The sequence below is a fragment of the Mustelus asterias genome, chromosome 15 (genome assembly GCF_964213995.1).
Source record: "Mustelus asterias chromosome 15, sMusAst1.hap1.1, whole genome shotgun sequence".
In the NCBI taxonomy this organism is placed as follows: Eukaryota; Metazoa; Chordata; class Chondrichthyes; order Carcharhiniformes; family Triakidae; genus Mustelus; species Mustelus asterias.
This window is the reverse complement of record NC_135815.1, coordinates 85,148,288-85,175,926: the sequence shown is the minus strand read 5'-3', so window position 1 is coordinate 85,175,926 and position 27,639 is coordinate 85,148,288. Positions and strand designations below refer to the sequence as shown.

The 27,639-nt window shown below is 44.3% G+C and overlaps 1 protein-coding gene across 1 annotated transcript in view; it reads right to left on the bottom strand.

Annotated features, from left to right (window-relative positions):
- Nucleotides 1-27,639, bottom strand: part of adgb (androglobin) — a 287,462-nt gene that overhangs the window by 68,252 nt on the left and 191,571 nt on the right. The window contains exons 20-25 of the mRNA XM_078230490.1: nucleotides 20,761-20,928; nucleotides 19,644-19,850; nucleotides 18,386-18,799; nucleotides 16,418-16,556; nucleotides 10,539-10,670; nucleotides 4,598-4,691 (exon numbers count right to left, since the gene is read on the bottom strand). Coding sequence (XP_078086616.1) covers nucleotides 4,598-4,691; nucleotides 10,539-10,670; nucleotides 16,418-16,556; nucleotides 18,386-18,799; nucleotides 19,644-19,850; nucleotides 20,761-20,928 — 1,154 coding nt within the window. The remainder of the gene's footprint in view (nucleotides 1-4,597; nucleotides 4,692-10,538; nucleotides 10,671-16,417; nucleotides 16,557-18,385; nucleotides 18,800-19,643; nucleotides 19,851-20,760; nucleotides 20,929-27,639) is intronic.

Sequence of the window (27,639 nt, the reverse complement as noted above, 5' to 3'; positions counted from 1 at the left end):
TGGGTCAAAATCTTGGAACTCCCTCTCTAGCAGCACTGTGGATGTACTTCCATGTCAGGGAGTGCAATGATTCAAGAAGGCAGATCACCACCGCCTTCTCAAGGTAAACTAAGGATGGGCAATAAATGCTGGTCTATTCCCGTAAATGAATTTTAACAACCTGTTATCTTTATATTGCAGCAATGAATTGTATATTGTCTGGTCACAAAGATGTCGCCAACAGGTACAGGGACAGAACTTCATTCAAGTATAAGCCATTAGTGATAATGCCAATGTTTGATGTACGAGCAACTGAGAGAAGGGGACTTTATGGAATACACCCTCCTCATACACTGACCTTCTCTAGAGGTTGTGGGTTAAAGCCCCATTGCAGACACTTAAGCCCATGATCCATGATGACACTGCAGTGCAGTACTGCATTGTTGCAGGTGTAATCTTTTGGATGGAATTGAGGCCCTACAAGATCCTACAGCTCTGCTCTTAAGAAAAGCATGGAAGTCCTGGTGTGTTGGACCGGTATTTTATCCCTCAACCCACACATAAATTAGATTTTGTTACTCTCACATTGTTTGAATTTGATGTGTGCAAATTGGCTGCTACGTTTCTAAGTAATTTGGGATGATTTATCACTATGAAAAACATTATAAAGCTGCAAGACCAGCTGGGATTTTCTGCCCCTGTTTTCAGGGGTTGGAAATAGTGGAGGGGGTGGAGGTTTGAGCAGAGGTCACAAAATGGCTTTTACACCAGTGGGATTTTCCCGCTTGATTGTCCCCGCCAGTGACATAACGGGAATCCTGACTTTAAAAATCAGGATCTCTATTTACATCAATTTAAACCTCATAATCAGGCCTTTACACCTGATTGTCCCCCCATGTCCATTCACATCAGCATGCAATCACATATTCCCCAGGATGTGTACCTGGCGAACAGAAACTGCCGGAGGTGCACAGATGAGGACAGGTTTCAGGGGGAAGAAGGTTCATGCCTAGGCAGTGCCTGACACTGCCCCTGGCAGTGTAGGAGTCATTACCAGGGCAGTGCTATGGAGAGGAGGGGAGAGGGGGGGGATAGGGGGGTGAGAGGGGGGGTGAGAGGGGGGGAGAGGGGGGTGAGAGGGGGGATGGGGGGGGAGGGGGAAATTTCGTGGGAGGCTGCTGGAGGTGGGGGGAGATGAGGGGTTGTTTGTTTCTTTATTTTTAAATTGGGACACCCTTTAAAAAAGATGCCCTGATCTTTCAGAAACCTAAGTTGCTGGCAGGGTGGGCACAATCAGATGACATCTTGGGACCTGTCCCTTCCATTTTTTTTGGTAAAGTTTTTGAAAATTTGGCGTGAAAACCTGGCAAGGCGGGAAAACCTGGTGGCTGCTCTCCACTTTTCCGCCCAAGTCAACATTTAGCAAAGGATGGGTAAATTCTGGCCGATGCCTTTCTTTTCTCAGACCTATGTGGTTATCTCTGTGCCTTAGATGTTACCAAGTAATGAAGGTCTCCAACTTGACTCTTCATAAGTCATCATTGGGGATAGGATGAGGCAAAGGGCCCAGGTACAGTACTCTGTCAGGGAGAATCGGTGTAGGCTCAATGGGCCAAGTGGCCTCCTTGTGCGCTTAGGGATTCTATGATCTTTTCTATTCCTGCTCCTCCTCCATCATGTCCAGAAATGTAATGTACCCATACTTTTCAAATTCCCCTGCACCAAAAGCCATACTTTGTTCGCAGATTCAGGCACCACAAAAGCTTGATGATTCCTGTGCTTCTAAATAATTTAAACATTTTTGCAATTTTATCGATATGAAACTTTTATGTCACATAACCAAAACCCTTCAAAAATAATATCATTAAAGGGATATAAATAATTCTAATATATCTAATATATAATTCTATTCTATTAATACAAGCCTATAATTCAAGAATTTTTTTTTTTGGCAAACACTACTTCTAAGGAGAATCTGGGGAACTGAGAATAATCTGGTTAAGCGACACAGAGTTAAAGAAATATTCGCACAATCACCAATTATCATAGAAATCATAGAAACCCTACAGTACAGAAAGAGGCCATTCGGCCCATCGAGTCTGCACCGACCACAATCCCACCCAGGCCCTACCCCCATATCCCTACATATTTACCCACTAATCCCTCCAACCTACGCATCTCAGGACACTAAGGGCAATTTTTAGCATGGCCAATCAACCTAACCCGCACATCTTTGGACTGTGGGAGGAAACCGGAGTACCCGGAGGAAACCCACGCAGACACGAGGAGAATGTGCAAACTCCACACAGACAGTGACCCAAGCCGGGAATCGAACCCAGGTCCCTGGAGCTGTGAAGCAGCAGTGCTAACCACTGTGCTACCGTGCTCTTATCATTCCAAGTGATGATTACATTTGCCACAGCAGTGACGTATTTCTATTTTTTAGATGGGAATTCTGACTCCCAAAAACAGACGCATTCGGATCAGGTGGGATATAAAAGTCTCAAACCTGACCGCACTCACCTAATTATGGTTTTAACTAAGGTGGGATGTTGGATCAATGGCCATCCACTTCCAGAAGGCAGGGTGATTATTTCAATATGAAAATGAGGAGTCGGAAACTATGGAAGTTAAAGGGTGGTGAGGACAGCTGGATCCAGCAACGCCTTTCCACCTGTCTGCTGGATATAGCTTATTTGCTCTCATATCTACACCTGAGTCTCCCACACCTCCACTTGGTCAACCACATCACCGACACTTCTTGTACCTCATCCCCACCAACCCCTCATCTTGGTATCTCCAAATCTCTAAGTCCCATTCTGGACTTTCTGCTTCTTCCCTTCTGCCCTTCACCTCCAGCTGTTGAGTATCTGCACATTCCCCCGCCAACCTCCCTTCTCCTCCCCCACCAGCCCCATGATGGGATCTTATACACCAAGTGTCTCTCTAGAACTTCAACGACCCCCCAGAACTACAACATCCCCGACTGATGTAAGATGTAATCTGGCCTGCATTTTGGATATTATTTTGGTAGGATTTATTTCGCCTGCTTAACTTGGCCATTTTGCATTAACATGTGAACAGAAAAGAAGCCATGTTGATGCTGCTAATCTTTTTACAACAAACTAACTTAATAAAGTACTATGAAGTAGTCACTGACTAGCAGCAGATAATTATATTAGAAGGAAGTGCCTCAATTACTCTATAATTGAAGGATAAGAAATGAATAATCAAATAAGTTGGATTTCTGTATTTTTTCATTGACATTTCTATGCAAGGAATAAAAATGATGTCACAAAGCCTGGGAAAAAGAAGCCTGAACTCAATGGGATCCGATCATATCAGGAACACGTTGGCCTTGACTGAGGCAACCTTAGTTGCAAATCTTAAGATAAGGGACGAAGTTTGAAGCAAACCCATTGATTTAAGTTGAAAGCAATGTGCACAATTACGCAGAACCCATGAAATTAAATTAGAACCTTATTAACCAATTAGCCATTTCCAGCAACACTTGCTAAGGTGGGGTGATATGTCTTTTTAGGTATATAAGGAAATAATGGGAGCCATCTTGTGTAAGACCAAGTGAAGGGAAACCAGTTTGATCTTCGGGGGCAGAGGAGTGAATTTCTGTCAGCACAGAGACTGTGAGTGTAAGACTGTGCCCAGGGACAGAGGTGGAAGTCCTGTTGATGCGGACCTCAGATACTGAAGTTTTTTTCGGGGGCCCCTGTTGATGCGAAGGGTTGTGATAACTGATATCCTCAGGGACAGAGGAAGCTTCCTCTCAGTACGGGGATCAAGTCTGTAGAGTTTGGTTGATTAATATACTTTTGCTTTCTTTTTTAGTTAATTGATAAATCTTTAGTTAATTGATAGGTGCATTTGCTTTGTATATGTTCAATAAACTTTGGTATTATTTGCTAATTCAGTGTCTGAGTCTTTGCCTAATGGTTAAATATGAAAATGTGGAATTGGGAAATATGTCAACGAAAGAGGAATGAGGACTGCTGGATCCAGTATGCAAATGCCTTTCCACTTACTTGCTGGATATAGCTTATTTGCTCCCACATCTCCCTCTGTTGAACTCAAACTGTTTAAAGGGTTAATTTGGGATCCAGTAATTCGGCTACCTGCAATTTAATTAAATCATGTTTAAATTTATTAGATCCTCCTTTTAAATCTTACAAGGGTCCCTCTAATCTGTGATCACTCCCTCTACCTTCTCTGCTCCTGCATGCCAGCTGATGCCTCAGGCCATTCAGCCCAAAGTCAGCCAGCCTCTCAGTCAAGCTGGCTGCAGCCCAGAAACTGAAGAACAAATAGTTAATCAAACCCTGCGATTAAATGGTCCAGGGCCTGGCGGAAATTCATTTTTTTGAGGTTCTCTGGCTGCAGAACAGTCTCACACTGCTCCTGAATTAATATTTGGGCTTCTGTTTTAATCACTATTGCTCACTCATCCTGTCCTGTGGAAACAAAGTGCCTTTAATTAATGAAAGTTATACTTCCAAGTACATTAAATTAGACATAATACACAGTAAATAATAGCCATGTGCAATATTTCAGGAAATATCTTTGGTGATCTGAACTTCACACAGTTGTGTTCGATGCATCATACCTAAGTAAAAACAAGGCATTTTGCTCTACGTCTGCTTCCAGTACATCCCACATTTCTCGCAGGATGTCATGCACATACTCATGTTGTTCTGAACCTGTAATGGTACAGAAGAATATATGTTACAGGAGACATTAATACATTATGGTTAGAATTTTATGCGTTATTTTTGGGTGTGCTGCCAACCTGGAAGAACGTGAAATCACGCGAGAAGGTATGGGGCGGGCGCCCCAATGTCATCACATGCTCATGCTATATTTTGGACAAGGGGCCAACAATTAATCAACTGACTAAGACGATTAAAAAGGCAATCAATTGGAATTTTTAGGTCAGCCAAGGGCAACATGGGCAGGCAGCCCATGATTTTTCATTTTTCTTATCCAAGGGCGGGATAAAAGGAGGCTGGAGCATTGGCTATGTTAATTCTGAGGAATTTACGATTGCTTTTAGTCATGGCATTTCAGACCTTAAACTTACGCTTCCAAGGTGCTAACGCCACCTTCTCCACCACCTCCCCTCACCTCCCCCCCCCCTCTTGTTGGCAGTGACATTGGGGGCAGATTGCTGACACTGCTGTTGTGTCGGCCCTAATGACTTTGGCAGTTGTCCTTTAGACGGTGGTGAGAGTGTAGGCTCCACCTGGGAGGGTGCGTTCAGTGACATGGCTGGATGCTCCTCAGTTGTAGTGGTCTCAGAAGATGCCGTGGTCATTGCCAGAGGAATGGAGCAGCTGCTGCCCTCTTCTGGAGTGAGAGGAACGGACAGAGATGACAGGCAGCTTGCCCGTCAGCATGAGATATGTCGGGACCTCCCTGCTCACTATTGATGGATGGGCACTCAGCAGACAGACAAGGTGTCTTATTCATCTCTCACACTGGCAGTGTCCTCCGGAGGTCACTGCCAGGGTGAAGACTTGCAGTTGTGAGCATGACCCAGGAACCCCAGATTCTGTTCCTGAGAGTGTCGCCACTCTCTCAATGGAGCAAGCTGTGAATCTGTTATTTAGGATCAAAAATGTGTTCAGGCTCCTCTTGGACTCCTTCACAACAGAGACTATGGCATGCAGACCCCCTGGGATTGCCGCCAGATCTTTCTGAGCATCTCTCTGGACATCCAGCCTCTGCCGCTTGATGGCTTGTCAACTGCCAGAGGCTCGTCATCTGCCTCGGACTCAGTCTCGTTCTGGTCTCCAACAGTCCTCTGACCTGCTGGTACCCTGAGCACTCGCTGCCTCTGCCAGCTCCTCATGCAAATATGCCATGCCCATCCCACAGTGCACCACCATCCTTGCCATGGATGTAAAACCCACCAATATCCCTACACTCATTGCCCTACACTCATTGCCCTCCATAAGGTGACAAATGCTGAATGTTCAGCGGGATACACGGGGTTTCTGATGGAGATCCATGAGGGTCTGCACGCCATGGTCTCTGTCATGGGGGAGTCCATGTGGAGCACGAGCGCTGGAGTCACCCTGAGCTCCGGGCACACAGCCTCCTCCATAGAGTGGTGACTCTCATAAAGAGGCAGCTCCAGGAGAACAATGACGTGTTATTGGGGTTGCGCACGGAGCTGCAACCCTCACACAGGCACTGACCTCAGGAGATCAATGCCTGTGTGGGAGAAGACGGTGTCAACCAGTATCACTGAGAGTTGGTCGTCCTTCATAGATGAGCAGGGAGGTGAGGACTCACCTCAGAATGGTGGACAAGATGGCTGCCGTCTCTGTGGATTCTTCCCATGGAGCCACAGATGAGGACATCAGCTCCTCCATCTGCCACCAGTCATCACTCCATCCTCCAAGTCCGCAGCAACTGAGCATTACCCAGCAATGTTCCGAGTGAACCCACCCAGGCAATGCCTGCTCAGGCCCCGCCAACTAGAGGACAACCGCCAAGGTCATCTGTGCCAACAGGACAATGTCATTAGCAACCTGCCTCCAATTCCACTGTCAGGGGGGGGGCACCTAGACGTAGCACCCAAAGGAAAATCCTAAGACACACTAGCAGGGGTCCTTACTGGGTGATCTTGATCTGATTATTTCTGAGATTTTGTGTCAATTATCCAAGTGGATCAACCTTTTGTTTGCAATGTTCTTGATTTGTCACCTTTCATATAATACTCCACTTAAGCCAGATGTGTTCTGTACACAGCGCTCGTGTCAGACTCCATGCAGTTACTTAGCTAGTCCCCCTGACACCAAGGGACAATTTAGTATGGCCAATCCACCTAACCCGCATATCTTTGGACTGTGGGAGGAAACCGGAGCACCCAAAGGAAACCCACACAGACACGGGAAGAACGTGGAAACTCCACACACACAGTGACCCAAGCTGGGAATTGAACCCGGGTCCTGGCGCTGTGAGGCAGCAGTGCCTCTCTCCTCAGCGCTTGTCCTTCATCAACTCAAAGGCGTCAACCACCACCTTTTCAACTCTCCAGAACACCACCTCACCTTGCCTTGACAAATGCCTAGCTCCTCAGCCTTTGTTGCCAACAGGGGCCTTTTATCCTGCACATGCACAAAAGAACATCAAACCCAGTTGGATTTGAGGAAAAAAGTAGAAAGAAACTGAAGCAAGGGGTAAGGAGGGTTAAATGGGATCACAAAAAAGTATTGGCCAGCAGGATTAAGGAAAATCCCAAGGCTTTTTATACATATCTAAAGAGCAAGAGGGTAGCCAGGGAGAGGGTTGGCCCACTCAAGGACAGGGGAGGGAATCTATGCGCGGAGCCAGAGGAAATGGGCGAGGTATTAAATGAGTAATTTGCGTCAGTATTCACCAAAGAGAAGGACTTGGTGGATGATGAGTCTGGAAAAGGGTGTGTAGATAGTTTGAGTCATGTTGAGATCAAAAAGGAGGAGATATTGGGGTTCTTGAGAAACATTAAGGTAGACAAGTCCCCAGGGCCTGATGAGATATACACCAGAATACTGAGAGAGGCAAGGGAGGAAATTGCTGGGGCCTTGACAGAAATCTTTGTATCCTCACTGGCTACAGGGGAGGTCCCAGAGGATTGGAGAATAGTCAGTGTTGTTCCTTTGTTTAAGAAGGGTAGCAAGAATAATCCAGGTAATTACAGGCCAGTGAACCTTACGTCAGTGGTAGGGAAATTATTGGAGAGGATTTTTCGAGACAGGATTTACGCCCACTTAGAATTAAATGACGTATTAGTTAGAGGCAACATGATTTTGTGAAGGGGAGGTTGTGTCTCACTAACTTGATCGGATTTTTCGAGGAAGTGACGAAGATGATTGATGAGGGTAGGGCAGTGGATGTTGTCTATATGGACTTCAGTAAGGCCTTTGACAAGGTCCCTCATGGCAGACTGGCGCAGAAGGTGAAGTCGCATAGGATCAGAAGTGAGCTGGCAAGGTGGATACAAAACTGGCTCGGTCATAGAAGACAGAGGGTAGCAGTGGAAGGTTGCGTTTCTGAATGGAGGGCTGTGACAAGTGGTGTTCCTCAGGGATCAGTGCTGGGACCTTTGCTGTTTGTAATATATATATAAATGATTTGGAGGAAAATATAACTGGTTTGATTAATAAATTTGTGGACGACACAAAGGCTGATGGATTTGCGGATAGCGAAGAGGACCATCAGAGGATACAGCAGGATATAGATCGGTTGGAGACTTGGGCAGAGAAGATGGCAGATGGAGTTTAATCCGGACAAATGTGAGGTAATGCATTTTGGAAGGTCTAATATAGATAGGAAATATACAGTAAATGGCAGAACCCTTAAGAGTATTGATAGGCAGAGGGATCTGGGTGTACAGGTACACAGGTCACTGAAAGTGGCAACGCAGGTGGAGAAGGTAGTCAAGCAGGCATACAACATGCTTGCCTTCATTGGTTGGTGCGTTGAGTTTAAAATTGGCAAGTCATGTTGCAGCTTTATAGAACCTTAGTTAGGTCGCACTTGGAATATAGTGTTCAATTCTGGTTACCACACTACCAGAAGGATGTGGAGGCTTTGGAGAGGGTACAGAAAAGATTTACCAGGATGTTGCCTGGTATGGAGGGCATTAGCTATGAGGAGAGGTTGGAGAAACTTGGTTTATTCTCACTAGAACGACGGAGGTTGAGGGGTGACCCGATAGAATTCTACAAGATTATGAGGGGCATGGACAGAGTGGATAGTCAGAAGCTTTTTCCCAGTGTGGAATAGTCAATTACTAGGGGGCACGGGTTTAAGGTGCGAGGGGCATGGTTTAAAGGAGATGTATGAGGCAAGTTTTTTACACAGAGGGTGGTGGGTGCCTGGAACTCGCTGCCGGGGGAGGTATTGGAAGCAGATACGATAGTGACTTTTAAGGGGCGCCTTGACAAATATATGAATAGGATGGGAATAGAGGGATATGGTCCCCGGAAGGGTAGAGGGTTTTAGTTCAGTTGGGCAGCATGGTCTGTGCAGGCTTGGTGGACTGAAGGGCCTGATCCTGTGCTGCAATTCTTTGTTCTTTGCTCTTTGTTCTTTGCCTGAAAGGGGGGTAGAGGTGGGAACCCTCACAACATTCAAGAAGCTTTTAGATGAGCACTTGAAATGCCGTAGCGTACAAGGCTATGGACCAAGTGCTGGAAAATGGGATTAGAATAGAAAGGTGCTTGATAGCCAACACAGACACGATGGGCTGAAGGGCCTCTTTTCATGCTGCAAAGCTCTATGACTCTAATCTCATCTCCTGATTCTCCATCCCCCTGAGTTTCTGAGTCTGCACGCCAGCACCAACTCACAAGGACAACTTCAGTTCTTTAGCCACACCTAGCTGAAGTCTACTGCCCCAAAGATTTTGTCCCAATGGCTTGCATCATGGAATCACTGACTTTTGCTTTCTCAGGGCTTCTCCCAAGCCCGCAATACTTGAAGCACTTTGATTGTTTGGAGCCTCTTTATTCCTCACCCTGCAGGTCCAGGTGGTCTTCTCCTCCTCTTGACTCCTTCCTCGGTTCTCTCTTTTTAACTGGCACCTCTCCTTGTCCCCACTCCCTGGGCTCCCTCTTTGGGATCTCAAAATGTCCCCTCTCTCTGTCCCTCTCTGGGATGTTTTTTTAGTCTGGCATCCTGCTGCTGGGTTCCATAATCGGGGTTTTCTCGCCATTTTCTTTTTTTCTCTCTTTACACGGGTACATTGGGCCGTTGTCCGCAGCTTGAAGAACTACAAATCCTGGGCTGTGCCTGCGCAGCCCGCACTCAATCCATGCATGGGGGGCAACTCCTGAGGCCTGTTGAGACTTTTAGTTCCCAACATCTGGCCAATTACAAGGCAAGCTTGGATCTCTTAACAAGGGACTGTCCTGTGACTTTTTCCCCTAGAGTCATCAAACATTCCCTTTGAAATACATTTCCCCTGTTATTTACTCATAGCTGCAGATTCACCACAGCCATTCATATTATCAATGACAAAAAACTATTATGCACTTCACATCTCCTAATCTAGTATTAATAAATAAACAAGTATTGAGAAAAAACTCTTCAAAGAAATAGCAGGTTCTTGCAAGGTAATTCATATGTCAAAGCTTTCACTCCCTTTTGCAATTGTATTATAACTGTTTACTGGGCTAATTGAGTTAGTCATTCTTGCAGCTCAGCCAGACATTCATAATGAGACCATATGGCAGGCTGAGCAGAGGGGTAAGGGCTTGAGGACCTACAGTCCTGATTATAACTGCACAGATGTCCCAGTAAATGGAGGTAGGCTTTCTAGCCGTTGGCCATGTCATCTGCCATTGCAGCCTTTGATCTGCCTCTGGGGGCAGCATGTCTGACTCCATCCTGTCCTTATCTCGCTGGAATGGAAATATGGTGGGCAGGTGCCTCCTTGACGGAGAGCAGTTTGTGGAGTCGGGAACTTTCCTGACTTTCTTTTCCTGTATCCTTAATAAAAATCTGGCCCTCAGTATCTGAAGCAAACTCATATTTATTAGTCTTTTAACTCATACCTATTGTTCTTGCATTCTTGAGTTCTCGAAGGATTACACCTCTCCACCAAATCTGTAGTTTGTTGGCAGCTAAATTTTCATCCTTGGTCGGGCTCCTGTCCTTCCATGCCTCAGGCAGTTCAGTTGCGGCAACTTATTAAAAACATTAAGGGTTTTGTGAAGTTAGTTGAACATTAAAGCATTATGCTAGATGCTGAACATAAAGCATTAACTACTTTTTATGTTTTTAACCCCATAACAGTTGTGATCGAATTGTTATTTGTTTTGGAATACTATCATCAGTCTCAACGATAGAACATTAACAAGTGAGTCAATTCTCCAGGGCTATGGGCCCATTGGGAGCATGGCCCATAGTGCAAATATGAGGAAATGTCAATTGCATCACCATTAGATTTTTAGATAGGATGTCAGGAGAAGTATGCGCATTTGGGAAATCCCTGGCTCTGCCAATGAATAAAGGTAATATTGGTCTGCGCCATTAGCGTAGAAGTGGGATCACAGGAATCATCAGCCAGTTTGACACTATGTCTGACATCCTTTTTCACTGCAGTCAAAATTGGCATGGTGCAAAATTGACCATTGTAACACATTTTGAGCTAATTACACCAACCTATTTCACCTCCTTTGTTTACTTATGTGTTGGGTACAGTTGCAGACTGAAGAAGATGTAGAAGGTAGGGAGGAAAGTTAAAATACAGTGCAAAAGGGAAGATGTCCGAGAGTTCAAAAACAGCATGAGGGAGGAGTGGTGCAAGAGTTCAAAAAGAGCGTGGGAGGGAAGAGATCTGAGAGTTCAATGCAGAGAAGAGTGAGGTAATTTATTTTGGCAGGAAGAATATGGAGAGACAGTGTATGATAAAGGAAGAAATTCTAAAGGAGGTGCAAGAACAGAAGGACCTCAGTAGTTACGTACATAAGTCACTGAGGATGGCAGAGATGGTTGAGAGAGCAGTTAATAAAGCATTTGGTATGAATAATAGCTGCAAGGTAAAGACAACCAACTAGACATATTAACTAACAAGAGGTTCATTGGAGTAAAACAACTATATATAGGACAGAGATAAGAATGCTTCTGAACTCCACGACACCTAGACTCCAACAACCCGAAAGCCTGCAATAGATTTGCGTCCTCTGCCACGATTGGCCCGATGGGTCATTCGACCCCCGATAAACTCGCTCCTTGAACAGCTTTCGGGCTGTTGGAGTTCAGGGTCATGGAGTTCAGAAGCATTCTTATCTCTGTCCTGTATATAGTTGTTTTCCCCCAATAAACCCCTTTTTAGTTTATCTGCCCAGTTGGTTGTCCTTATCTTGCAGCTATTGCAGAGAGGTTGGGACTATTTCCTTGGAGAAAATAATTCAGGGGGAACTTGATAGGGTATTCAAGATCCTGAAGGGTGTGGTCAGGGTGAATAGTGAGAAACTGTTTCCACTCAAGGAAGCATCAAGAACGAGAGGGCACAAGTTCAAAATAATTGACAAAAGGAGCAAAAGTGATGTGATGGATTTTTTTTCCCCCCCAGAGTGTGGTTGGAGTCTGGATTGAATTTCTTGAGAAGGCAGGTCCAATCAAGGTATTCAAAAGGGAATTACATTGCATTCTGAAAAGAAAGAATGTGCAAAGTTACAAAGATAAGGCAGGGAAATGGTACTAGGTAGAATGTTCTTTCAGAGAGCCGTGTAGACTTAGTGGGCTGAATGGTCTCCTTCTGCACTTTAAAGATTCTGTGAACTGGAAACTGGGTATCAAATTTAGATGCGTTTGTAATCTTGGCAGCGACTGACAGGGCCTTTCCTACACTGGAGCTGGGCTTTGCGTTTGGCTCCAAGTGTGTGTTGAGTTCTAGCTGGCTTTGTTTAGAAGACTCAGGGCCCTATTTTACCATTTTGATTCTAAGTGCTGGGCAGACTTGAAACTGGGAATGTTTCGGATCCGACTTTAAGACCTATTCTCAGGCGCCCCCATACGTACTCTGCCTGAAAAAATATCAGCGGTTCCAATTGGGGTGCAGAAGCCTGTGGGTGGGGCTTAACGTGACTGAAACCCTGCAGCTCCAATCAGTGCCTCCAACTGCTCAGGCGCAGAGAAAAAGATAGAATGCTGCTCGCCTGCCACATCCCTCCCGGGCCGGACAATGCCTCCCTCTGGCCCCCGCAGACATTGCCCCACCCCCACATTACTGACCCCCTTTTCTCCCCACCCCCCGCCACCCAGACCGATTGCGGGCCCCTCCCCCCCTTCCCACCCACCGATCTCAGGCAGAGTGGCAGCGGACCCCCCTTTCCTCCCACCAATCTCAGGCAGACTGACAGCACCCACCTCATCCCCCCACCACCGATCTCAAGCAGAGAGCCTTCGGACGCTAGGCACCTACCTCCTCACTAACTGGCGTGCCTGAATCGGACTTCGATGGAGCATGTCTGTCTTGCGCCGATTCTGGATGGGTGAACACCGTGGTAAAGGGGGGAGTGCCAGTAAAGTTGGGCGTGCAGCTCATTAAGTCAATTTAAATGCATGCAAATGCATTTAAATATCTGTTGTGCCTGTTGCGGACGTGGTCCCGATCGCAGCCATTTTCGGGCCTGGCTAAAGGGGGAACCAGTGCGGAGGCGGGCACAGATCGTGCTACTCGCCTCACACCCGGCTTTACCAAGTTTTCACGCCCGAAAATGGGCGCAACGCGGTGGTAAAATCGGGCCCTAAGTGTGTGCTGACAAGTTTCTTCACACCGACTGTACGAGGGTATAATGAGTTTTGGACACAGTTGTGCCTGCACTGCAAGTGCACTCACTACACTGCAGTGCATTGAAAGTGGACTAGGACTCAGTTTTATACACCATTGGCATTTGCACTGTTCTCCTCCAAATTTCTCCACCAACTACAGTCGCAAAAATTGCAGCAGGACCTTCAGGCCTTCAATTGGATGTATTGATAGCTCCCTTTGAGTAATGCCGAGCCCACCATCTCATCAATTAGAAGGCAAACTCTTAAAAATGAGATTTGCTATAAAAATCATGAGTTGCTACTTTTTCAAACATAAACCAATATATAAGTTAGCAGTTGGTTTGAAGACCTCATTAATAGTTTACTTAATTTATAACAAGTCAGAGCTCATTAGAAAAATGATATTTTTGCCCCATTTGGGCAGGACCAAAGTGTTTCATCTTGAAGATGCCTGAAGGGCATCCAAGCCAAGATTGAGCCAGGCCATTTCGCAGGCATTCAGAGTGGACACCTAAAACTAGTGTTTGGTGACTTGCAGTGCCTAATGAGGCCATAATGTCTGATTTAGGACGTTCTCGGGGAGACCGGGATGCAGAGATATCAGGCCTTCTCTCACCATTGGTTGTAAAGTGCTTTGAAACAACCTGAAGTTGCTTTATTTCTTTTGAAGAATAAATTAAACCTTGCCTTTGTCTGTGGTTGAACAAAGTTTTACATCAGTAAAACCTGTTTCTCTTCCATGCTGCTAAAGATTAGGGGTACTGCTCTTTAAAGAGAGTACCTAATGATTTGACATTTTCCCTAGATTATAGTGGATGTTCTTCAATCTAAAAGTAAAGGATTTGCATCACATGTGGCAGTGGATTTATTTAAACTGTACCAAAAAGAGTAGACTTCAAAAGCACATGGGCCTGGAGATGCATCTTCAGTAAGGACAGGATCAACACTGAAATAAATCAATGCATAAACAAAGAGAGAGGACAAACAGTTCCCATCTGCTGTTGGGGTTGGGGCCCCATCTTGTGCATTAATTTGTCCAAACTGCTCGATGACTGTGACAGCAAATTGTGTAGCTTTGTCAACTCCTGTTTGTAGCCCCAGTCTCACTTCTCTGCTCTGCACCTTGACCCCATTGAGAAGGATCAGCAATCTAACTCCTGCTTTGAGTCAACATGGTCTGGGGGAGGAGCAGCATATGCAGAAAGATATGTTTCAAACCTTATTGTCAACTCCCGAGATCCCATGGCACTACCTCCAGGGAGGGCAGGGGCGTTCGCCCTGGTGTTTGGATCAACACTAATCATTGAACCAACACCTAATAACAGACTGTCTGATCATTTTCACATTGTTTGTCGTTGTGCAAATTGTCCGATAGCTTTCTCTATGTCATAACAGTGATTACGCTTCAAAGTACTTAACTGGTTGTATCGCACTTTAGGATGCCCTGAGCTTGTGAAAGGCATTAACTCAATTCAAATCTTTCATAGAATCATAAGATCCCTACAGTGCAGAAGGAGGCCATTTGGCCCATCGAGTCTGCACTGACCACAATCCCACCCAGGCCCTAACCCCATAACCCCATGCATTTAGCCTAGCTAGTCCCCCTGACACTAACGGTCTATTTAGCATGGCCAATCAACCTAACCCACACATCTTTGGACTGTAGGAGGAAACTGGAGTACCTGGAGGAAACCCACGCAGACACAGAAGAACGTGCAGACTCCCACAGGCAGTGACCCAAGCTGGGAATCGAACCCGGGTCCCTGGTGCTGTGAGGCAGCAGTGCTAACCACTGAGCCGCCAAAACTTTTTAAGTTCACTGAATGATTCTGAAGTTAAGGGGCTCTGTGGCTACAAAACTTTATTACAAGCAATGTATATTTCATTCATAGGATTTGAAATTGAGAAATAAAACTGCAGAGACATTGGTCACATTTTTGGATAGGCAGTGTAGGTTTTCTTCTGGGGGAAATGGACGTGCTGGGTCAGTTTGCAATTGGATTCACTTGCTCTCCTATGCAATTGTGTTATGCTCGATTTACACTGCCATAAAATGTGCAGGTGCAATCATGTATACAGGCCTCATTTTCACAGGAATTGCTAACCGCGCGAGCAAAACGTTACCTGCAATTCTACTTTCCTCCTGACGAAATACTCAAACTCTCACCTGCCAGCAAGCGGCTTCTTAAAGAGGATTTTAGGTATAATTGGTTAGCACCACAAAACTAATGTATTGTGTATTGCACTTCTTGATGCTCTCTATTTAAAATAGTTGTAGGCAAAAATGAACAGAGACACCAGGGAGCTTCTCCTGCACTGGAGGTAGTTTGCTTGCACTTATCAGTGAGTGTCTTTGCATACCGAAGGATGCTGCCTGGAAATTTCTGGCCAAAGAACGCCAATGCAAAAATGCCTGCTCCAAGTGCACCAGTCTGGGAATATCAGAGCAGAACTTTTGCAGGCATTCGCAAATTGATAACTTGCAAGCCATATCAATATTTTTCATGCTTTAAGATTGTACTTTCATGCTAAAGATTTTATCAGTGCTCAATTTGTACAGGATCTTTGGTTAAATTATATATGTTAATCATAAATGCAGGGAGCCGTTTAATAAAAAATATATTCACTGCATTATAGGAATAAGAAATTGCAGTACCCAATGGCTGTTCAGATATATTCAGGCGGCACGATGGCACAGTGGTTAACACTGCTGCCTCACAGCGCCAGGGACCCAGGTTCGATTCCTGGCTCGGGTCACTGTCTGTGTGGAGTTTGCACATTCTCCCCATGTCTATGTGGGTTTCCTCTAGGTGCTCCGGTTTTCTCCCACAGTCCAAAGATGGGCGGGTTAGGTAGATTGGCCATGCTAAATTACCCCTTAGTGTAAGGGGGATTAGCTAGGTTAAATTGCATGGGGTTATGGGGATAGGGCCTGGGTAGGATTGTGGTCGGTGCAGACTTGATGGGCTGAATGGCCTCCTTCTGCACTGTCGGATTCTATGATTCTGTATTGAAACATGAAGTTTTTCAATGTTATTTCTGAGTATTTTCACAGCACTCAATATATATTTCCTCAATGCACATCGATGGGCAGCTAAGAGCTATTCTTTCTTCATCTGCTAAAGTCCATATCAGCTAGTCCCAGCACACTCACTTGAGCAAGATTTGTTTTTGATCACAAGCTTCTTCGGCGAGGTATCAATTAAGAGTGTCTTAAGAGCAAAACATTCCTGAATAGTTGGGCAAGCATCAAGGGCGTGTGCTACAGTAGCGTAAACAGCAGTGTTGAAGGCCTAGCAGAGAAATAAAAAAGAAAATTTACAGTGAGGATAGGCATCAGGTAAGTCTTTTTCAAATTAAATTGTGTGACTTCAGTTACTTTACAATAAGAACACGCATTTCTTTAGTATCTTTGGCATGGACTGAAATAAAAAATTAGAAAGGCAATGGTAACATTCACCTTTTTTCAAAAGAGGGCTTGAACACAAAGCGGTGGAGGTTATGTTGCAATTGGGCAAAAGCTCAGATTCAACCATATGTGGTTCAGTTTTAAGCACTGCACCTAAGGATTGGTGGATGTACAGCACTTGATCACCAGAATGATACCAGGATTTAAAGGATTAAATTGTGAGGACAGCTTGAATAGGTTATGTATTCTCTTGAGTACAGAAGGTGAAAGGGTTACCTAATTGAGATGTTTAAGATGATTAAAGTATTTGATAGGATAGATAGAGAGAAACCATTTCTTTTGATGGAATACACCAAAACAACTGGGCATAACCTTAAAATTAGAGCTAGGCCCATTCAGGGATGATGTTAGCTAAACGTCACACAAAGGCTAGTGGGAAACTGGAACTGAGATCACCCCAATACCCCTCCAAAATTATTGGGGTTAGGTTAATTGAAAAATTCACACTAGGAATAATTGATTTATGATAGGTAAGGCTATTAAGGGAAATGGAGCAAAGGACTGATCCCTGCAAGACCCTGTACTTACCTGAAAGTCTGGCCTCCTTGGGCACCTCTTTGAGGCTGTATGAAATCCCAGTTATGGCGCCATTTGATTGGCCAGCAGCTCTTGGAGGCAATACTTTCTCTCTGATAGAGGTGGAAATCCTGCCTCAAGCTAATTAAAGGCCTGGCCAGCGAGCATTAGTGGCTGTGGGGCAAGCCAGCCAAATGCAGAAGGGCCTGATCCTGACTTTTAGGTTTGGGTACAGGGATCCATGTAATGCATTGGCACTTCAACGCATCCAGAAGACAAGAACAAACTAACCCCAGATGTCAGAGAACAAATTGTATTGTGCATATTTCAAAAAGTGAGGTAGACCTGGAAAAATCACTTGCTCATGTGTGCTCATACCGAACTGTGCTCACTTGCTCATGTGTGCTCATACTTCTTTTAATTTCCATTTTCTTCCACAACGTCTGGGTGCATTCCGCACATTGGCAGATGAGGTGGAGGCAGTCAGCTCAGTGTCATGCCTTGTTGCCTTGAATGATCAAGGCAAGCGTGCTCTGGAGGAAATGGGCCTTGAGGGGTCCAGTCTATTGGGTCTCTCCTGTACCAGTAAAGGAGCATCCATCTTGGTCTCACCTGCTGGAATTGGAGTCAACGGTGAAAGAGATGAGGGGATGTTGTTAATCTTGTGGCTGTCTTGCGACAAAGACCCTGGGGCAATTGGCATGTGTTCCTCCTCCATTTGGGTATGTGAACAAATCTTGCTGTCTTCCTGAGGAGAAGGGGCTCTTGGTGGTGGGGTGGGGGTCCAGGATCCTCACCCCCTAGTCACTGCTACAGTGAACCCATGGCTAGACCAATGGAATGCAGATCAGAGCACATCATGTGCTCAGAGGCCTGAAAGATGGCGGAATTCATGGCTTATACCATAAGTAAAGCTGCGCATAATCCCTAGCATGTTTGTCATATTTTCCCCTAGCCTGTGCTGCATGTCCAGCAGGCTCCTTGCGTCAATGACCAGAAGCCTGTTATCAGCACTGGGCTTGGTAGGGGCCTGATCTCCAGCAGTCCTCTGATCGTCTGGGGGCCAGGTTGCCACATTGTCTCCCATGTTGTGTGACATGTTGGTGGTGTGTTGTTGAACTGTGCTCCCAAATCTACAAGCTGCTGATGGTAGGTGCAACTGTGCTGGCTGAGATTGATTATAGGCAGATCACATTGCATTCTCTGGGGCACTAGCTTCTGCGTCCCAGAGTTGGAGTCTTCATGCTCCTTCAGGGCTACGGCAAGGTTCTTGGATAATGACCCGTAGTGGAAAACAAAAAGAGTTGCATTCGGAATCATCACAGCTTGAGTGCCCCACATCTTCCATCCTGTGTGCCCATATGCCACCACTGGGATGGCTGCCTCTCCCTTCTTATTCCTGGCCGGTCCTACTTCAATGTCTGCCACCAATCGTACTTCCCCTAAGCCAGTGATTTCCATCTCCTCCTCTTTGGCTGTTGTGAGGAGCCTGAGGTTGGGAACTCCTCTTTTTGTGTGTCTCCACTCCTTCGAATTGTGGGTCTGCTTGTCCTACATGACAAAGTGCAGAGTTAGTGACATGTCAATTGACATCTGTTCCCATCACACATAAAGTCCTATCATTCAAAAGTACACACAACAGTCAAACTTCCACATGGCTTTAGCCTCTATTGCCATGTGGTGCCATGGCAGATTATGCATTCACTTTTCTGGATAGTTGCCCACTCACACATCTAGCTTATTAATGATCACAGGGAAGATGGTGGCTATTGTAGTGCCAGGTATCACAGGGTATTAAGGAAGACTTGAATCACAACTGTGATTTATTGAAGGAAAGAATAAACTATATAGAGACGAATCAGGTCTAGTTCCACCAACTCCCGGGCTCACACTAAAGGTTCCCTCCTACCAGGACCAGCGCCCTAACACCCAATAGGTGTTGGTTCATGTGCTTCCTCCTGATGGGCTCAGGAAGATCATGTGACCCACCCCTTAAAGGGGCCACGCTACCACAGTGGCATAGTGGTAATATCACTAGACTAGACATCCAGAGGTCCAGGCTAATGCTCTGGGGACATGGGTATAAATTTAAATTTATTTCATAAATCTGGAATATAAAACTAGTCTCAGTAATGGTGACTTTGAAAACTATCATAGATTGTTGTAAAAACCCATCTGGTTCACTAATGACCTTTAGGGAAGGAAATCTGTCATCTTTACCTGGTCCGATCTACATGTGACTCCACACCTGCAGCACAGTTGACTTTTAACTGCCCTCTGGAATGGCCTACTAACCCATTCAGTTTAAGGAAAATTAGGGATGGGGAACAAGTACTGGTCTTGTCAGCGATACCCACATCCCATGAGAGACTCATTTTGATTATGTAGTACTTACCCTTGCACATCGGAGAAGGTCATTAAACAATTTTCTGTACTGGACCCAGGTTTGGCATGTCACCACACGGTTGCTCACTTCCTCTGCCTCCTCCATCCAGGCCACTTTGATCTGATGGGAGGGTCTTCTGATACCATCTTCATGAAAGAGCGCCTCCTGCCTTGCCCTGATGGCCAGGAAGGGAACGTGCAGAGAGGCATCGCTGGTCTGTGGAGCAGGTCTGCTTTGGCAGTCACTCATCCCTCCAAAGAATATGACACTCTCAAGTAATGGGGCAAGTTGGCAGTGATGCACTACCTCTCTGTATGAACAGGAGGCTCTTTAACAGGCTGCATGTAGATGCAGCAGTATCAGCTGATGATGGGTTTCACCCATGAAAAGCTTCCCCACTTCATGAGCTTTGCTCGTGCAATGTTGGCATTTAGAATTTTAATTACAATCATGTGGAAAAGTGCAAAAGGAGAGAGAGCAGAAGTGGGGGTGCTCAGTTCCAGTTACAACATTGGAAATTACATGCTGTGGACAAAATCCCGTTCTTGTCAGTGTGACCGAGAAAGTTAAGAGGGGACCTGATAGAAGTATACAAAATTGTGAAGAGTTTTGATACATTAAATCAGGAGTTTTAAATCAAGACAAACTATTTCCTTTGGTCCTGGGTTGGTAACTAGAGGGCATAATTTTAAAATCATGACCAAAGGATGAAAAGAAAGGTAAGGACATAAAATACCCTACAACAGTGGATGCAGAATTCATAATAGCTATGAAAAAGTGAAATAATAGTAAAATGGAACTTGCAAAGAGTTTGCAGAATGGACCTAAGTAGATAGCACACTTAATACATATGACATAAGCTTGCTAGATATTACACTTCTCATTGGATAGAAGTACAGCAAAATGAGATACAGCATTTCTGTTCACATTTAAAATGATATTAATTTAATATTTGTAACCCATGTAAAATGCAGAGAGAGATTTGGCTCAGAAGGGATCCAAAAAAGGAGAAAATAATGTATAAAATGGGTAGAAGGAAACAACCAGTGAGCACGGATGTGGCGACAGAAATGCTTGTTTTTAATTTTTTTTGGCGACTCTAACAAATAATTTTCAATCAGTTCACCTTGATTTGCTTGTCAATCAGACTCTTGTCTTCAAATTCGCATGGAAAATGAGAATGCAGTAGTTCTTTTGTAGCTTTGTGAAATTCTTGTTTATCATTGAAGCTATGGATTGCATTTTCTATGTATTTCATAATTCGGGCAGCGTGTCGATTGAATCGGAGGCTGTCCTGTTGATGTACACAAGTCAAGAAAGTCAAGCTTTACGCTGCAATATCTTTTAGCTTACAATACATTTAACTGGCTTCATAACAGTAAGACCTATATACTTCCAGAATACTTAAGATGAGGATGGATTTATGCATTCTCAAAATATACATAGAGGTTGTAAATACTCCCCAAATATATACAGAGAGAGGATCAATATGCACTGAAAATATATACTGATGGCAGATTTGTATACTTCAAAAGTATACTGAGGATCGACTTATATAGATCGAAGAGTACACACGCTTACAGTAGATGTGATATCAGGGCATTCCCAGCATTGTGTTTCAAATTCCAGAAGTGAATATCTGTAACTCAGACACTGAGTTAAGCCCACTGCACCCAAACTTCTGATCACAGATGCAGAATTGTGCTGCACTCTCATTTCAAATGGACAGAATATCAAGTGTGAAGTATTGACCATCACAAGCAGATTTCTAATACACACCATACACTGAAAACAATGATCTATTTGGTTCTTACACAACCACAGTGAAGTATATGAAGTAAGATGTGAAATACACTGATTGTGCACACCGATTACAGAATCTGCGTTTTCCTTTAAACTGAGAAATAAAGTGTTATAGTCAAGTTTGGTGTGGGGGTGTATACTGTCAAACAGAGGACCCAAAGTTTTTAAAAGTTCTGGGGTGATTTTCTGAACAAGGAGTGGCCACATTTCTGACAGCACCAATTGTAAGATCACCCGCAAACTACTAGAAGTTTTCCATCTGATGAAATTAATGGTGCCTGCTGACATGCCATACTTTAGGGGAGGCACTGGCCTAGTGGTATTATCGCTGGACTATTAATCCAGAAACTCAGCTAACGTTCTGGGGGCCCGGGTTCTAATCCCACTACTGAAGATGGTGGAATTTGAATTCAATAAAAAATATTTAGAATTAAGAATCTGCTGATGACCATGAAACCATTGTCGATTGTCAGGAAAACCCATCTGGTTCACTAATGTACTTTAGGGAAGGAAATCTGCCATCCTTAACTGCTCTGGCCCACATGTGACTCCAGCGCCACAACAATATGGTTGACTCTCAACTGCCTTTGGGCAACTAGCGATGGGCAATAAATGCTGGCCAGCATGCAACGCACACGTCCCATGAATGAATAAAAGAAACTTGAAATATTGTTCCTTTGAAATTCAGTAATGAGATGCACTTTACCCAGTCCAAACCCAAGGTCCTTTCACTGTTAGCCATGGCTCAGTTGGTGGCGCTCTCATCTCTGAGTCAGAAGCTTTTTGCTGACAATCCAATGCAGTGCTGAGGGAGTGCTGAACCTTTATTTAGGATGAAAGATTAAACTGAGTCCCAGTACCCTCTCAGTGTAAAAGATCCTATGGCACTATTTCTAAGGAGGCAGGGTTCACCCCTATCTTCTTGCCAATATTTATCCCTCAATCAACATCACTAAAAGCAGGTTATCTGGTCATTATCATGTTGTTATTTGTGGGACCTTGCTGTACACAAATTGGCTGCCACCTTTCCTGCAACAATGTCTACACTTTGAAGTTACTTGATGAACCCTGAAGCGCTTTGGGATGTCTTGGGCCGTAAAATCTATCATAATAAGTGCATGTCTTTCTTTTTATCCTGCAACCAGATTTGTGATACGAACATAAGAACATAAGAACATAAGAAATAGGAGCAGGAGTAGGCCATCTAGTGACTCAAGCCTGCTCCGCCATTCAATAAGATCATGGCTGATCTGATAGTGGGTTCAGTTCCACTTAGCCGCCCGCTCCCCATAACCCTTAATTCCCTTAATGGTTAAAAATCTATCTATCTGTGACTTAAACACATTTAACGAGGTAGCCTCTACTGCTTCATTGGGCAGAGAATTCCAAAGATTCACTACCCTCTGGGAGAAGAAGTTCCTCCTCAACTCTGTTCTAAATTGACTCCCCAGTATTTTGAGGCTATGCCCCCTAGTTCTTGTTTCCATTGTAAGTGGAAACAATCTCGATGTTTCTACCCTGTCTAGTCCCTTCATTATCTTATATGTCTCTATAAGATCTCCCCTCAACCTTCTAAACTCCAATGAGTACAGGCCCAGTCTACTCAATCTCTCCTCATAAGCTAACCCCCTCATCTCCGGAATCAACCTGGTGAACCTTCTTTGTATCCCCTCCAAAGCTAATATATCCTTTCTTAAATAAGGGGACCAAAATTGTACACAGTACTCTAGGTGTGGCCTCACTAGTACCCTGTACAGTTGCAGCATGACCTCCCTGCTTTTATACTCCATCCCTCTCGCGATAAAGGCCAACATTCCATTTGCCTTCTTGATTACCTGCTGCACCTGCAAACTGAGTTTTTGTGATTCATGCACAAGGACCCCCAGGTCCCTCTGCACAGTAGCATGTTGTAATTTTTCACCGTTTAAATAATAGTCCATTTTACTATTATTCCTTCCAAAGTGGATAACCTCACACTTACCAACGTTATACTCCATCTGCCAGGTCCTTGCCCACTCACTTAGCCTATCCAAATCTCTCTGCAGACTCTCTGTGTCCTCCACGCAATTTGCTTTCCCACTCATCTTTGTGTCATCCGCAAACTTTGTTACCCTACACTTGGTCCCCTCCTCCAGATCGTCTATGTATATGGTAAATAGTTGAGGCCCCAGCACCGATCCCTGCGGCACGCCACTAGTCACCGATTGCCAACCAGAAAAGCACCCATTTATTCCGACTCTCTGCTTTCTGTTAGATAGCCAATCCTCAATCCACGCTAACACTTTACCCCCAACTCCATGTACCTTTATCTTATGCAGCAACCTTTTGTGAGGCACCTTATCGAATGCCTTTTGGAAATCTAAATACACCACATCCACCAGTTCCCCTCTGTCAACCGCACTCGTTATATCCTCAAACAATTCCAGTAGATTAGTCAAACATGACTTTCCCTTCATGAATCCATGCTGTGTCTGCTTGATTGAACCATTCTTTTCCAGGTGTCCTGCTATTTCTTCCTTAATGATAGATTCCAGCATTTTCTCAACTATGGATGTATATACATTAGGATCAGGAGTAGACCACTCTGCCTTTCAAACCTGCTCCACCATTCAATAAGATGATAGCTGATTTGATTGTTAAAAAAAAGTGAAGGCAGGAGAAATAACAGAGGTATTAAACAAGTACTTTGCATTGGCTTTACAAAGGAAGAAGATGCCACCCAGGCCGAGATGAGAGAGGAGGTAATTCGTACATGAGAAGAATTCACAATTGAGAGGGAGGAGCTGTCAGAAAGGCTATCTTTATTTAAAATAGATAAGGTAACAGGATCAGGTGAGATGAATCCAAGGGTACTGAGGGAGGTGAGAGTGAAAAATGTAGAGACACTAGTTATAATCTTCCAATCTTCTTTAGGCATAGGGGTGGTGCTAGAGGACTGGAGAATTGCAAATGTTACATCCATGTTCAAAATGAGGTGCAAGAATAGAGCCGCCAACTACAGTCCAGTCAGTTTGACGTCAAAAGTAGGGAAATGTCTGGAATCTGTTGTTTGGAACAAAACTGACAGTCATTCAGACAAATGCAAGATAATTAAGAAAAGCCAGCATGGATTCATTTAGGGAAAATCATGTTTAACTAACTTGCTGGAGTTTTTTTGAGGAGGTAACAGAGAAGGTTGATAAGGACAATGCTGTTGATGTGATGTATATGGATTTTCAAAAGGCATTTGATACAGTGCCACACAACAGACTTGTGAGAAAAATTCTAGCTCACGGATTAAAAGGGAAAGTAGGCACTTGGATAAGCATTGGCTGAGTGACAGGAAACAGAGTAATGATGAGGAGAGTCTTGAACTTCAAAATGGCATAGACATGTTTGTGGATTGGGCAGACAAGTGACAGGTTAAGTTTAATGCAGAGAAGTGCAAGGTGAGAATAATATGGAGTATCAAATAAAGGGAGAAACTCTGAAGGAGGTGCAGGAAAAGAGGGATACATGTACATAAATCATTGAAGATGCAAGGTATGTTGAAAAAAGCAGTTAACAAAGCATATGGTATCAGGCTTTATTAACAGGGCCATGAGTACAAGGGAAGGAGGTCATGTTGACATTGTATAAGGCACTAGTTAGGCTTGAAGAAGGATATGAAGGCATTTAAGAGAATACAGAGAAGATTCACACAAACAATTCCAGGGATAAAGCTATGAGGATGGGTGGCGAGGTTGGGACTGTTTTCCTTGGAGAAAAGGAGGAGAGCAGACTTGATGGAGGTTTTCAAGACCCTGAGGGGTATAGAAAGGGTAGATAGTGACAAACTTCCTACTCAGGAGAGCATCAAGAACTAGAGAGCACAAATTCAAAATATTTGGCAAAAGGAGAAAAAATGATGAGAGGAAAACTTTTCTCATCCAGAGGGCGGTGGGAGTCTGGAACAAACTTCCTGAGAGGGTGGTGGAGTCAGGTTCGATAGAAATGGAATTGCTATCTGAAAAGAAAGAATGTGTAAGCTTGCAGGGATAAGACCGGAGAATGGGATTTGGGAGAATGCTCTTTCAGAGAGCCAGTGCAGTCTTGATGGGCTGAATTACCTCCTGCCGCACCCTAAAGATTCTGTGATTCTATATCTAATTAAACAAAGGTGTGACAAAGGGTATCAATGGTATCGCCTTGCAATATGAACCAGATATTTGTTTTTCACAAACAACCTTGAAACATGAAGAAATCCCCTGCACTACTATGTCAGCTGTTTGAAAGAGCTATCTAACTAGTCTCATTCCTCCATTCTTCTTTGTGATTTTTCTTTAGAATTGCTGAAAAAAGTGACATGCTGTTGAAGCTTTTCATATTTCACTCATCAGGACAGATGTGCAAGAATACCAGTTGTAACAGGAACAACAATTTCTACTGCACAAGAAGAGAGTGCTGATTGGTTGACAAATGAATTCTGGTTGGTGGAGGCATTGCTATGGAGAATGCAGCAGGGAACAGTTAACTGACAAACTTTTGTTTAAATTCAAACCAGGCAGGTTGACTCTGATTGGTCAAGACAATGCCATGGGGAACAAACCAAGGAATGGCTATTCCCCCAAATTTTTGTTTACTTGAAAAAAGTGCAATGCACAGACATACCCATTTTGTCTGCAAAGGACAAGGCCTTATGTGTGAATATATGTAGCTTCTAGCATGTGAAGGTGAGCCACACTCTGAGTCCAACTGATAATCCTAAATTGGTTGTCAGCGTAATTCTTTACACAATCAGAATTGTTTAGCAAGTGCTATCAAATTGCAGAAAGACTTCTAATGTTGGACATCATGTTTTGAGTTTTGCAAGCATGGGCTGGTTGGGTATGGTCAATACTTTGCTTTTGCGAAAAGCTGAAGGAATATGCTGTTTGACACGATCCACCAGTTGTTGGGACATGCCTTGCATAGCTGGCATAACACTGGCACTAAAATTCATATACCACATTACCCATTTGTGTGATAGGTTGAATGTCTTTTCAGCTTGACAGCTGCTTCCTGTTAGTGGAGAATACCACTCATGTTTCTACCGCATAGAAGCAGTGTGGAAAGGCTAAATTCACCTGTTGCTCTGCCAGGGTAATCTGAGATGGACGGGATACTTTCCTGGATTGAAGGTGGTGGCCCTAGGCTCAAGCATAAGTTTGCAAGATATACAGCAAACAAAAATCTGATCAAGGTAACCTCTATCCTACAGGATAGCTTTGATGCAACCCTATTTCAGCATCAAACTTGTATGGTGAGCAAATGACTAAGGCGCTATTTACAGTTGCTGATAAGGCTAATCTTATAGTGCATGGAGATGTAGGAATCCCAATGGGTAAATTGACTAGTGAAGATAGGCTTGTAATAGACAGTAGTGGAGAACGTATGAGCAGATTTTTCAATGAGCAGATTGAGGAAAAGAAGCTCATTTGACTGTTCCATTTTAAAGATGAATTTGATCACAGGATGGAGTTCAGTGAGATGTGGAAGGAAATTCTTACATATAAATGTGGATTCAAATATAGCAAATGTATCATCTACATATCAGAGATATCCAAGGGATAGGAAGTTTTTCTTTTTTCAAATAGAAATCCAATTCCCTTTTTAATAGGTCCTGAACTTCCTGTCTCTGGATGGTCATACGCTGGAGGTATCGCCAAACTGCGCAGGAAAGCCCCTCAGAATTCCCAACGCACTGACTACACTGGAATCACCCGGGAAGTTTGGACTTCTGATGGACCATTCCGCTGCATCTGGAACCCTCCTAAACTCCAAGTTAGGGTTGGAGACTTCCGATGGTTCCAACTCACTTATTAGAATAAGTACCCAGGAAAAGTTAGGAGGATTAAAACCAGTTCTAACTCCAGGGTAACTATACTACGAATCTCCCGACTCCCCATTGGAACCCCCACTTATCAAACTGACCTGACTACCACCCAGTTCACACTCTCGACCCCTAACTATTTGACCAACCTGACCAACTCCCCGACATGTCAGCCCCCCACCACCTTACTAACTGTCTAATCACACAACAACCTCGACCCAGCCTATCCCTTCAATAACCTGCCACTCTACCCTCTCACCCACACACCTGCCACACTACCTCCTTACACACCTACTTGCCAGCCTGCCCATCATCCAGCTGTCATTCAATCCTATCAACCACCACCTGCCACACTGCCCCTCCCCAACTTAT